Source organism: Rattus norvegicus, chromosome 5 (genome assembly GCF_036323735.1).
Source record: "Rattus norvegicus strain BN/NHsdMcwi chromosome 5, GRCr8, whole genome shotgun sequence".
NCBI lineage: Eukaryota > Metazoa > Chordata > Mammalia > Rodentia > Muridae > Rattus > Rattus norvegicus.
The window spans coordinates 134,958,238-134,970,572 of NC_086023.1; the positions used below are offsets into that span (position 1 = coordinate 134,958,238).

The 12,335-nt window shown below is 40.0% G+C and overlaps 1 protein-coding gene across 4 annotated transcripts in view; it reads left to right on the top strand.

The window, feature by feature from the left end:
- Window positions 1-12,335, top strand: part of Pik3r3 (phosphoinositide-3-kinase regulatory subunit 3) — a 72,514-nt gene that overhangs the window by 21,448 nt on the left and 38,731 nt on the right. For all 4 annotated transcript variants that reach the window (XM_039110699.2, XM_006238714.4, XM_039110698.2 and 1 more), the window contains one exon: window positions 10,754-10,862. In XM_039110699.2, the coding sequence (XP_038966627.1) occupies window positions 10,754-10,862 (109 nt within the window). The remainder of the gene's footprint in view (window positions 1-10,753; window positions 10,863-12,335) is intronic.

Consider the following 12,335-nt stretch of genomic DNA (forward strand, 5'->3'; position numbering starts at 1 on the left):
AGTTGTTAGTTGCCACGTGGAACACTTGTAACACTTGTTACCCTTTGTCAATGCTTGCCCACCTTTGGTGTGGGCCATTGACCTGAGGCTTAATAAACACTAGGCAAGTGTTGTAGCTTTGGGCTCTATCTCATCCCTATGTTTTGTCTTTTTATAATAGCATGCAGCCTTGACTGGCCTGGAGCTTGATATGTAGACCAGGCTGGCCTGGTTGTCTCAGAGATCTGTCTATTTTTGCCTCTCAAGTGCTGAGACTAAAGAGAGCTGTAAGCTACGATTCCTGGTCTTAATCTTAAAAAACATTATATCTATTTTATGAGTACGAGTGAGTGTCTAAATGCCTCATGTATGTGTTTGATTCCTGAGGAAATCAGAAGAGGGTGTCAGATCCTAAGGAACTAGAGATTCATACAGATGTGAGGTTGCCATGTGGCTGCTAGGAACCAAACTCAGGCCATCTAGAATAGCAGTGCGTGTTCATAACCACTGAGCCGTTCGTTCTTCTTGTTCTAAGTGTTACTGCATTGTGGTTTGATTTGCATTTTCATATGATTATTGATAATGAATATTTTTTCATATACTTGTTGGTTTCCTTTTTCTCTTCTTTTTGGTAGTAGTTAGCTGATGGAGTTTTGTAAATCAGATCCATATAATTTTTTATAAGCACAAATAATTTTGATGATTTATGGTAAATAAGAGTGAAGTTTAGATCCATTAGGGAAAAATGAAAATTACAAGCTTTCTATAGAAGGGAGTAAAACTTGTGTTAAAAGCCTTACATAAACCAACTGCATAAAATTCAGCATTTAGAGTATTCAGAAATAGTAATGCTGAGAGGGAAAAGTTAAAAACAGTGAGAGGTCAAGGCAAGAGAATGGAACATGGACAAGAACCCTCAAAGGCATTTTTAGGTATAGGAGTTCACAGCAAGGAAGAGACACAAACATGATCAGGCATGACGTCCAGGGTGCAACATAAAGTAACCAAGAGTCAGAATAAATAAAATTAATAAAAAACTATTACAACCAAAATCCCAAGATTTTGTTGTTGTTGTTGTTGTTGTTTGTTTCTTAGATTTTCTGTGTGTAGTCCTTGTGTTTGTTCTGTAGACCAGGCTGGACTCAAACTCACAACTCATCTGCCAGCCTCTGCCTCCCCAAGTGCTGGGATTGATGTGTGCACCACTACCACCTGGTCAAAATCCACAGATTTTATATGGCTTAATCCAGATGTTACCCCCCCCCACCAGATTTAGAATGTAATTTGAATGAAGCATAGGCAAGAGCTATAGACTTCCAGAACTATTCACCCCATAAAGCCAGAATCAGGAGATAGTATTTTGTTCACATAATATGCTTGTTGACATGTAAAAAAATAGTAGTATGTCAGGGGAGGCTTTATGAAAAGCATGTTTTCAAATGATCATCAGAATCTCCAACTTTTTAGTAGTGGATCTGAAACGACTGGCTTCACGGCTTCCTGGTGTTCTGAGCTGTGGCAGACCTACCCAGTGGTTGGCTTTTGACAGCAAAACTGGTGGTTCTCTTAGCACCAGTTTCTGCAAACCTTAGTGCCACAAACATCTCAGTTTCTGAGAAGATTCATCAAAAAATCCTCTTCTTTTAAAACCATTTTAAAACTATAGCTTTTGTCCATTTATAATGAGAACATGCAGGACAGACAGGACAAGCTGCATCATGCCCAGGTACCCTTCCTTCTTCTATGCCTTGGCATATGACAGCATTCCTCAAGACAGCACAGGACAGTAACACCTTGGTTATGTCTTGGTCATATGATGGAGTGGTGAGATTTTCTGATAATAGCCAGTGATGTTCATCAAAGCATTATGCTGGACCAGCAATTCTATACCTTCAGGTGCCCATGACTATAGGTTTTATGCAATGCTGTCCACTCAGTGTGGTCTTTAACTTTTGGTTTATTAATTTATTAATATTATTATTACCTATATGTGTGCAAGTCAGTGGAAAACTTGTAGGAGTTGGTTCATTTGTTATTTCATGTGGGTTCTGAGCGAGGAAATGCAGGGACAAAAAATGGAGCAGAGACTGAAGGAAGGGCCATCCAGAGACTGCCCCACCTGGGGATCCATCCCATGCACAGACACCAAACCCTGACATTATTGCTGATGCCAAGATGTGCTTGCACACAGAAACCTGGCATGGCTGTCCTCTGAGAGACTCTGCCAGCACTTAACTGAGACAGATGCAGATACTTACAGCCAACCATTAGACCCAGGGACCCCAATGGAAGAGACAGGGGAAGGACTGAAGGAGCTGAAGGGGATTGCAACCCAATAGGAAGAACAACAATATCAACTAACCAGACCCCTCAGAGCTCCCAGGGACTAAGCCACCAACCAAAGAGAATACATGGGCAGCCAGTCTATGGGCCCGCTACATATGTAGCAGAGAACTGCCTTGTCTCTTCTCAGTGGGAAGGGATACACTTGGGCCTGTGGAGATTTGATGCCCTAGAGGAAGGGGATGCTAGAAGGGACAAGGTGGGAGAGGGTAGGTGGGTGGGGAGTACCCTCTTAGAGTTGAAGGGGAGGAGTGACCAAGCAGGGGTGGAACATTTGAAATGTAAATAAATACAATAATAAAAAATTTAGGGCTGGAGAGATGGCTTAGCTGTTAAAGGTTATGCTCACAATCAAAACTATTAAAAATTTAAATATAATGAATTGATTATTTAATAAAACAATGAATTAACTAATTTATCAATATTATTTATTTGTGTGTGTGTGTGTGTGTGTGTGTGTGTGTGTGTGTGTGTGTGTTTGTCAGAGGGAAACTTGCAGGAGTTGGTTCTTTTGTTACTTCATATGGATTCTAGTGACTAAACTCAAGCAGCAAATGCTGAACCTTCTCAATCACCCTAATTACTTTTTAAAGTTATATTTGTTTCCATGTGTATGTGAGTGTGGCATGTGCATACAGGTTAGAAGGCAGCTTGCAGGAGTTGGCTTTCTTCTTCTACCTTTATGTGTGTTTTGCTGACCAAACCTAGGTCACCAGGCTTAACGGCAAATGCTTTACTGGCTGGATCATCTTTCCGAGTCATTGTTTTATTTTTTTAATTAAAAAAATTTTTTTTGACAGGGTCTTGCTAAGTATCCTCGTCTAACCTAGAACTCATTATGTAGACCAGGTTGGTCTTGAACTAAGAGAGCTAGCTATCTCTGCCTTTAGAGTACTGGGATTAGAGGTGTGGGGCACTACACTTGGCCTAAGTCATTAAATTTTAAAAATTATAAATATATATGATAGGCTGGAGAGATGAGTTAGTAGTTAAGAGCACTAGCTATTCTTCCAGAGGATTTGGGTTCAATTCCCAGTACCCATATGGTATCTCCCAACCATTCATAACATCGGTTCCTGTGATCGAATCCTTCTCTGGTCTCTGCAGGCAAAACACCCATACCTATAATCCTAGCACTGAGGAGGCGGTGGCCAGAGAATTGATGCAAATTTGAGGCCAGCCTGGGCTACAGAGTGAGACCCTGTCTATGAATGAATGAGTGCATAAATAAATAAATAAATAAATAAATAAATAAATGCACAGTTATTGCAAGACAACGGAACAGAAGAGATGCCGAACCATTTGGGACAAAATACAAAGATATCTGTAGAGCACAGAATTGGAAGGGATTATTAATAAGCATATATGAGGAGCATATTATAGACTGCTAATAATAACAACAGGAAGGGACTGGACAGTCATAACAGGAAGCACCATGTGTCTGCAGATATGAAAAGGTATTCAGACTTCTAGTAGTCGTGGAGATGCAGATCAAAACACCATGAGTGGGGTTTGTCTTCAACCTAAATATTAGAATTCCATGCCTAAGCACTCTCCCCAACCCAGGGCCCCAGCATGCCTGATCCTCTCTTGATCTACATTTCCCAGCCTGTTTTAAAACTTTCAACTAATTGAAATTTTCTTCCTAACTGTTTAAATAATCACTCATTTTAAGTGTGAAGTGGTCTTTAAAACATTTAAATATTTTGTTTATTTATGTGTATGTGTGTGCCTTCATGAGTTTATGTGCATCATGTGTATACAAACCTGTGGAGGCCAGAAGAGGGTATAGAATCCCCCTGAATCTGGACTTGTTGCAGGCTGTTTTGAGCCACCATTTGGGTGCTGGGAACTGAATCTGGGTTTTACGTGAAAGAAGCGAGTACTCTGGTTTTTGTTTTGTTTTGTTTTGTTTTTTGTTTGTTTGTTTTTTTTTTTTTTTTTTTGAGGGTTACAGAGATCCACCTGCCCCTGCTCCTGCCTCTGCTGGGATTAAAGGCATGCACCACCATGCCAGCCAGGATCAAGCACTTTTAAGTACCAAACTACTTAACCACCTCTCCAGCCTCATAAAATAGTCTTTAAAAAAGACATATTTTGAAAGAAAAAAAATATGGGTGTTTGGTGACACCTGTTGCCTAATCTCAGCACTCAGGAGGCAGAGGCAGTTGGATCTCTGAGTATAAACCCATCCTCGTCTACAGAGTAAATTCCAGGCTAGCTGGGATTACAAAGTGAGACCCTGTATACAAAAGAAACATAAACAAAGATCATCCTTGGTTACCTATGCTCAAGGGCAGTCTGGGACACACAAGAGACCGCGTCTAAAGAGAAAAGAAAGAAAAAAAATACAATTTAAAGAAAAATATGTCCTCAATGATAAAATAGTACTTTAGTTTTGTTGAGCGAGAAGCTTGACCAAACTACCTGCTGGAAACTACAGATTTCTTCCTTGAAGACACTAATTAATATACAGATTTTGTGTGGTAATTGGCTGTTTTAATGTTTTCATTCAGAGATGAGTGTTGCCAGCAACATCTGATGTGGGATTGGGACTTACTTGACATACCAACTGGTGGTTGGGGTGTAGGAAAAGGTTAATGTTACCAAGGAGCAAACATCATTGTGGAGGTGGGGAGCAGGACTTCATTTGTCCACGCATGAGCAAAATTGTTCGGTTCTTCAGTGCTGCATGCCAAGTATCCAGTGAAGTCTGGATTGAATGTGGCAACTCAACGATGCTGAGGAAGATAGCGTCTAATCACTGCTTTTGTAAAAAGTTGATTAAAGCCTTTCCCCCCCTTATTTTAGAAAGACGACTGTTTCTGTTTCTTCCTTTTGTTTCTACAAAAGGCTTTCAAAAAGTTGAAAATTTAATTAAAATAACACATTTTCCTTCAATATGTCCCCGAGTAGCTTGATTAAGCAGTTATTTTTCTAAGTATATTTGACCATAAACAGTTCTAATGCTCTGAGCATTTCTGATTTGTTGTTGACCTCTGGAAGAGCAGTCAGTGCTCTTAACCACTGCGCATCTCTCCAGCCCAGTAAATCGTTGTCTTATGCCTTTAAAATAAAATAGTTTTGGTCTAGGGACTGCATTTTAAAGGCTTATTTTGTTTTATATTTTGAACCTTTTATAATACCTAGTTCTTTACAAATATATGCACTGGGCTTTTTGTTATTGTTGTTGTTTGTTTGTTTCTGGACAGTGATTAGTAAAATTTATATCATTTTTCCAGAAATTCAGGATATGGATCTACTAACATGGTCAGTTATAATACTGTGACTAAAACTTTCTACTAGAATTTATCATTTGACAAAGTATTTCAGGTTTGTTGTGGATCTTTTATTGACAATTTATTTGCTTTTGATTAAATTTAGATTGGATAATCTTTTAGTTTATATTTAAATACCCTTAGTACTGCAGTACTATACAGTTGAGAACTGAATGAAAATTTTCTTTTCTTTTAATTTTAACATTTTCTTTTTTTATTGGATTTTTTTTATTTCCATTTCAAATGTTAATCCCCTTTCCCAGTTTCCTGTCCATAAACCCCCTATCCTACTCCCTCCCCCTTCTTCTGTGAGGGTGTCTGCCTCCCCACTCTGACATTCCCCTACACTGGGTGGTCTAGCCTTGGCAGGACCAAGAGCTCCTTTCATTGGTGCCTAACAAGGCCATCTTCTGCTACATATGCAGCTGGAGCCATGGGTCTGTCCATGTGTACTCTTTGGGTAGTGGTTTAGTCCCTGGTAGCTCTGGGTGGTTGGCATTGTTGTTCTTATGGGGTTTTGAGCCCCTCAGCTCCTTCAGTCCTTTCTCTAACTCCTGCAATGGGGACCCTGTTCTCAGTTCAATGGTTGGCTGCTAGCATTCACCTCTGTATTTGTCATGCTCTGGCAGAGCCTCTCAGGAGACAGCTGTATCAGGTGCCTGTCAGCATGCACTTCTTGGCATCAGCAATGTTGTCTGGGTTTGGTGGCTGTATGTAAATGGGCTGGATCTCCAGGTGGGCAGGCTCTGAATGGCCATTCCTTCATCTCTGCTCCAAACTTTGTGTCCATATCTCCTCCTATGAATGTTTTTGTTCTTCTTTTTAAGAAGGAGTGAAGCACCCACACTTTGGTCGTCCTTCTTCTTGAGCTTCATGTGGTCTATGGATTGTATCTTGGGTAATTCAAGCTTTTGGGCTAATATCCACTTATCAGTGAGTGCATAACATTTATGATTGGATTATCTCACTCAGGATGATATTTTCTAGCAAGATAAGTATTGCTTTTATCCCTGCCTGCTAATGTAACATCCATTCATAGCTCATGGATCAAAAAGTAACTACATTTATTTATTTGTTTATCTATCTATTTATTTATTTTTGTGGAATCTCTTTGTTCCTTTCACCTTTACGTAGGTTCTGTGGATTACACTCAGGTCACGAGGCTTGTACAGTAAGCTCTTTATCCAGTGATTTCATTTTTAATGGCTATAGTAACCACAAATAGTGATTCCTTTGATGGATATGAATGAGTGAGGGAAATGATTAATCTTCCAGAAAGGATCTATTATTATAGATACTCTGAAGAAAAAGAAAACAAAACATTGTGGCTGGGCATAGTGGAACATCCCTATAATACCAGCATACAGGAGGTTGAAACAGGAAGATTGCAAATCTGAGGGCAGCCAGGGCTACTTAATGAGACCCTGTCTTAAAAAAGGAAACAGAAATGCTAGTCAGGGAAGGGAATGAGAATAACAACATTACCAAGAGCTGGGAGGGATTTGGTTCAATCATACATGGCATTGAGGGGTTCAGAACTGCAACTGTGGTAGAAATGACAAGAGAATCTGAATTAGAATTGGTTTACTGGGGTGGAATTTGTTCATAGAGATGCTGTGATGTTGATGAAGTGATACAAAGGATTTAGGATATTACATAATCAGCCTTGTCTCACACTCACTGCATAGCTCTTCTTCCTGCTTTAACTTCCTTGATTACAGACGTGGAATACCATGCCAGGTTTTTGCTCCATTTGTAAAAGTTCTATTCTAAAAAAGTTCAACATCATCACATGCTACAGAGAATCTTCCCTGAAGGGGAGAGTCAATCAGCATGGCAAACTTTCATGTTTCTCTTTTGCTATTTTAAGAAATTGTAACCAGCTCTCAATACTAATGCTTTGACCAGTCATTGGCTATCAACATCAAGCTTCTTTTCTGAGATTATGATTTGCAGAAGCCTTAGATATCATTAACATTTTTAGTAATGATGTATTTTTTTTAAAATACAGAAGTGTATTTTTGGCACAGCACAGTACAGTATAAGTTTAACTTACTGTAACATTGATGAATCAAAGCCTAATGTGATATGCTTTTTGCAATGCTTCTTATGTGGTCATTTACATATAAACCATAGTCTCAACAAAGTATGCCTTGTGATCGCCCACTTGGAACCCAGTTCATGGGTTTAACTTTAGCATGGCATCTGCCTGTTTTCAGGAGAGGATTCACTTCTTTTCTCAGCTGTGTTTGGCATCCCTGAGCCCACAGTCTTCTAAGTTATTTTCCCTGGAAGTGGGAATTGACAGTCTGCTCTTATTTCATTTCTATTGCTGTGATGATAAAAAGCACTTAGGAGAGAGAGGCTTACTGTGGTAGAGTTTGGTAGTTTCATGGTCTAGTTCATTACTGTTGGAAGTCAAGACAGGAGCTTGACAGTTAGTATGGTATATCCACAAGTGAGAGCAAGAACCGAGTGGGTGCACACACTGCTGCTTGCTTTTGCTCAGCTTGGTTTCTCCGTTCATGTGCAGTGCAGGACCCCCGCCTAGGGAGTGGAGTCACATTGAGCTGGGTCTCCCTACATCCATTATTCTGGCCTCCAGAGGTCCCTGTGCATGTGTTGCATACATACAAATACACATATACTAACAAACAAAATAAAAAAAAAATTCGAGACATGGTTCCTCAAAAGGTAGCCCTGGCTGTTTTGGAACTCTCTATTTAGAGAGTTCCCCGGTTGGTCTCAAACTCACAGAGATCCTCCTTCCACTGCTTCATCAATAAAATAAATCTTAAACAAAAGCTCACTAACCATCCCACAGACCTTGTGTAGGATATGGAGAGAGGAAGGTAACTGCCTGGGTACTTGGTAGAACTGGGAAAAGAACTGAAGGTCTAACTTTTTTGAGTTTGTGGGCACATTCTGTTTTAGATTTATTTATGCATTTTATGTTTATGTTTGTCTACATGTGTTAGGGTTTTACTGCTGTGAACAGACACCATGACCAAGGCAACTCTTATAAGGACAACATTTAGTTGGGGCTGACTTACAGGTTCAGCGGTTCAGTCCATTATCATCAAGGTGGGAACGTGGCAGCATCCAGGCAGGAATGGCGCAGGCAGAGCTGAGAGTTCCACATCTTCACCTGAAGGCTGCTAGCAGAATACTGGCCTCCAGGCAGCTAGGATGAGGGTCTTTTAGCCCACACCCACAGTGACACACATACTCCAACAGGGTCACATCTTCTAATAGTGCCATTCCTTGGGCTGAGCATATACAATCCATCACAACATGTATGCCTACGTGTCAGAAGAGGGCATCTGACTCCATTGTAGATGGTTGTGAGCCTGGGAATTGTACTCAACGAGCTTTAAGAGCAGTCAGTGCTCTTAACTCTCTAGCTCTTGGGGCCCATTCTTGAATTTTTCCTTTAAAGCCACATTGTACCTCTTAATTCCTGCAGGCTACAATAACATGAATTATTTGCTTTTGACTGAATTTCCTTTCTTAGGCTCGTGTTTACTTTTAGGGGCTCTATCAATTCAGTTTTATCTTTTTTCCCCTTTATTATTTTGTTGCTATTCTCTGTTGTCTCCTCTGAATCTCTTCGCCCTGTTTAAACCTTCAAGTGTGTTTCATTGCCATTTGGGATTGATCATAATGTTTTCAGCCCATTTATGTTCTACTCTGTATCAGTACTTCATTACTTTCAATGTTGAATAACATTGTGTTACATAGAGATGAATCACAACTTGTCTGATCTCCTGCTATGTATTCCCTATAAAAACCCCACTTTGGGGTATTACACGTTTTTAAGCTATGAATATCATATGCAGGTTTTTTTGTGGGCATTTCATTTTTCTTGAATATGTAAAATTGTTGAGCTATCAGGTGACTGTTCGCCTTTGAGGATACCAGGCTGTTCATAATTTTTAATTGCTAGCATTAGTGTAGGGAGTGTCTTCCTTCCTCTTTACTCATTTGCTATTCTGCCTTGGAATTATAATTACTTTAATGGGTATAAAATAGTGTCTCATTAGGGAAGTTTTTTGTTTTTCAAGATAGTTTCTCTAAATAGCTCTAGTTGTCCTGGAACTTCCTCTGTGCACCAGGCTGGCTTCAAACTTAGAGATCTGCCTGCCTCTGCCTCCCCAGAGTTTAAAGGTGTGCACCACCACCAATTGGCTCATTAGGCAGTTTTCGTTTTTGGAGTTTGTTTATTAAGAACTGTATACTTCAAACTAGCCTGGTAATATCTATGTATCCCAGGCTGACCTCAAACTTCTCTTCATCCTCCTGTGTGCTTGGATTACAGACATGCACAATCATACCCTGATTTTGATTTTTGCATTTCCTTGATGACTTATGATGTTGAGCACCTTTTAATGTGCTTGATTTAGCCATTTGGCCTGTGTTTTGTTTTGTTTGTTTGTTTGTTTGTTTTTCAAGACAAGATTTCTCCATGTACTAGTCCTGACTGGCCTGGATTGATTTGTTGACCAGATTGGCGTTCAACTCACAGAGATCTGCCTCTGCCTCCCAAGTGCTGGGATTAAAGATGCGAGACACCATACCTGTTGTTTTAGCCATTTATATATCCTTTTTTAAAAAAAATTGTGTGTGTATGTGTGAGCTACAATGTGTATATGGTAGTCAAAAGATGGTTCCCTCCATCTTTTTGCGGGCCGGAGCAACTTGAATTTAGGTCACCAGGCTAGCTCGTCACACACCAGGCTACCTGGTCTACATAGTGCATTCCATAACAGGATTACACAGTGAGAGCCCATCTCAATCCAATATGGTGGTGCATTCCAACATCCAATATAGTATTAGTTATCAGCTAGATTCTTCCTGTTGTGCATTAGTCACTTAATAGTTTTTTGAATGAATCACTCAGTTTAAGACTTTACTTATGTTTCAAAGATGTGAAGTTTTACTGAAGTGAAAGTATTTTTTGAGGAGAAAATCCTTTATATTTCAGGCACCTATTGGTAACATTTCAAAAGGGTCCCCATGGCTAACACTAACCTGACAGCTGATTTGATTGACTCCTATTTCACATCAGTTACTTCACACAGGAGCTATTTCTGGGTGAAGAATTAGAAAATGAATAATTTTCATATACAAAATAACATATATTTCTCTTCTAGCTCTTCCACCAAAGCCACCTAAGCCAGTGACGTCAGCAGTTACAAACGGAATGAAGGACTGTTTCGTTTCTCTTCAAGATGCAGAGTGGTACTGGGGAGACATTTCCAGGTAACCAAAATGCTACCATAATTGATTGAATGCAGTGTTTTTAACTGATTTTGAAGTAGTAGTTAAATAGTTTAATGCTCTATTGGCTTTCTTTAAAGATTACGTTTTAAAAAGTATGTGTGGGAACCCTTCAAAAGTGTTTAAAGTGCCAAGTCTGATCACCTGAGTTCAATCCCCAGTTGTCCCATGACCCACCTCACATGCCTTGTGGCATGTCAACACACACACACACACACACACACACACACACACACACACACACACACACACACACTCACTCACTCAGAGGTTTTATGTACAGCTCCAGTTCCAGAGATTCCAACGTTTTCTGGTCTCTGCAAGCTCTGCATGCATTTGGTGAATAGACATACATATAGGCAAAACACCTGTGTACAACAACAGCAGCAACAACCTCGTTTAAAACAAAAGCATCATTCTTTCATTCTTAAGACAAAACCACAGGAAGATCTTTGGGTTATGAGTGTGATTGTACTTGTCCATATTGTGTCAAGGATGAACTTTTGAATATATAATCCTTACACATTTAAGATATTTATCTGTGATTAGAATAAAGGAACTGAGTTTCCCTTTACCTTTTTTGTTTTGTTTTGTTTTGTTTTTTAAATAGGCTAAATAGGCTCTCATGCTGCAGTTTTGGCTAGCCTGAAACTCAGTATGTAACAGAAATCTCCTGCCTCTTATCTGTCACCATGCCTGCTGGCCTTCCTTTACTTTTCTTTGTAACCCAGTCAGGTCTTGAGTTTGGGATCCTTCTCTTACCCTTCCAAGTATCTGGGATTACAGACCTGTACCCTGGCGTGGCTCCCTTGCCTTTTTCTCCCTAAGGCAGTGGATCTAAGGTCTTTGCAAGCAGAAGAGTTAGCTGAGGTGGAGCCCAAGAACCTTTGAGGCAGGGTTCTGCTTTGTATTCAGTACTGACCTTGCACCATCTCAAACTGTACATCTCGTGCCTCAGCCTTTTTGGTGCTAGGATTGTAGACAAGCTCACCATGTCCATTACTAGGTGACTTTGTTGCTGGTCTGTTGGTCTGTTTTCATTCTCTGAGACAGGGCTTCTCTGTGTAGCCCTGGCTGTCCTAGAAGTACCTCTGTAGACCAGGCTGGCCTCAAACTCAGAGATTGCCTGCCTCTGCCTCCCAGGTGCTGGGATTAGAGGTGTGCGACACTACACCTGGTTTGATATCATAATTTCTTTAGTTTTTTTTTTTTTTTTCGTTTTTTTTTTTTCGGAGCTGGGGACTGAACCCAGGGCCTTGCGCTTGCTAGGCAAGTGCTCTACCACTGAGCTAAATCCCCAACCCCATTTCTTTAGTTTTTAAGACTACATAATTTCCTCCTTCCCTTTCCTCCCTCCATGCTCTCTTTTAAATTCATGCCTTCTTTTTTGTAATTTCTTTATATAGCTTATTATCAGAAATAGACATCAAGGAGAGATCTGTTTTTTGGGTAAAA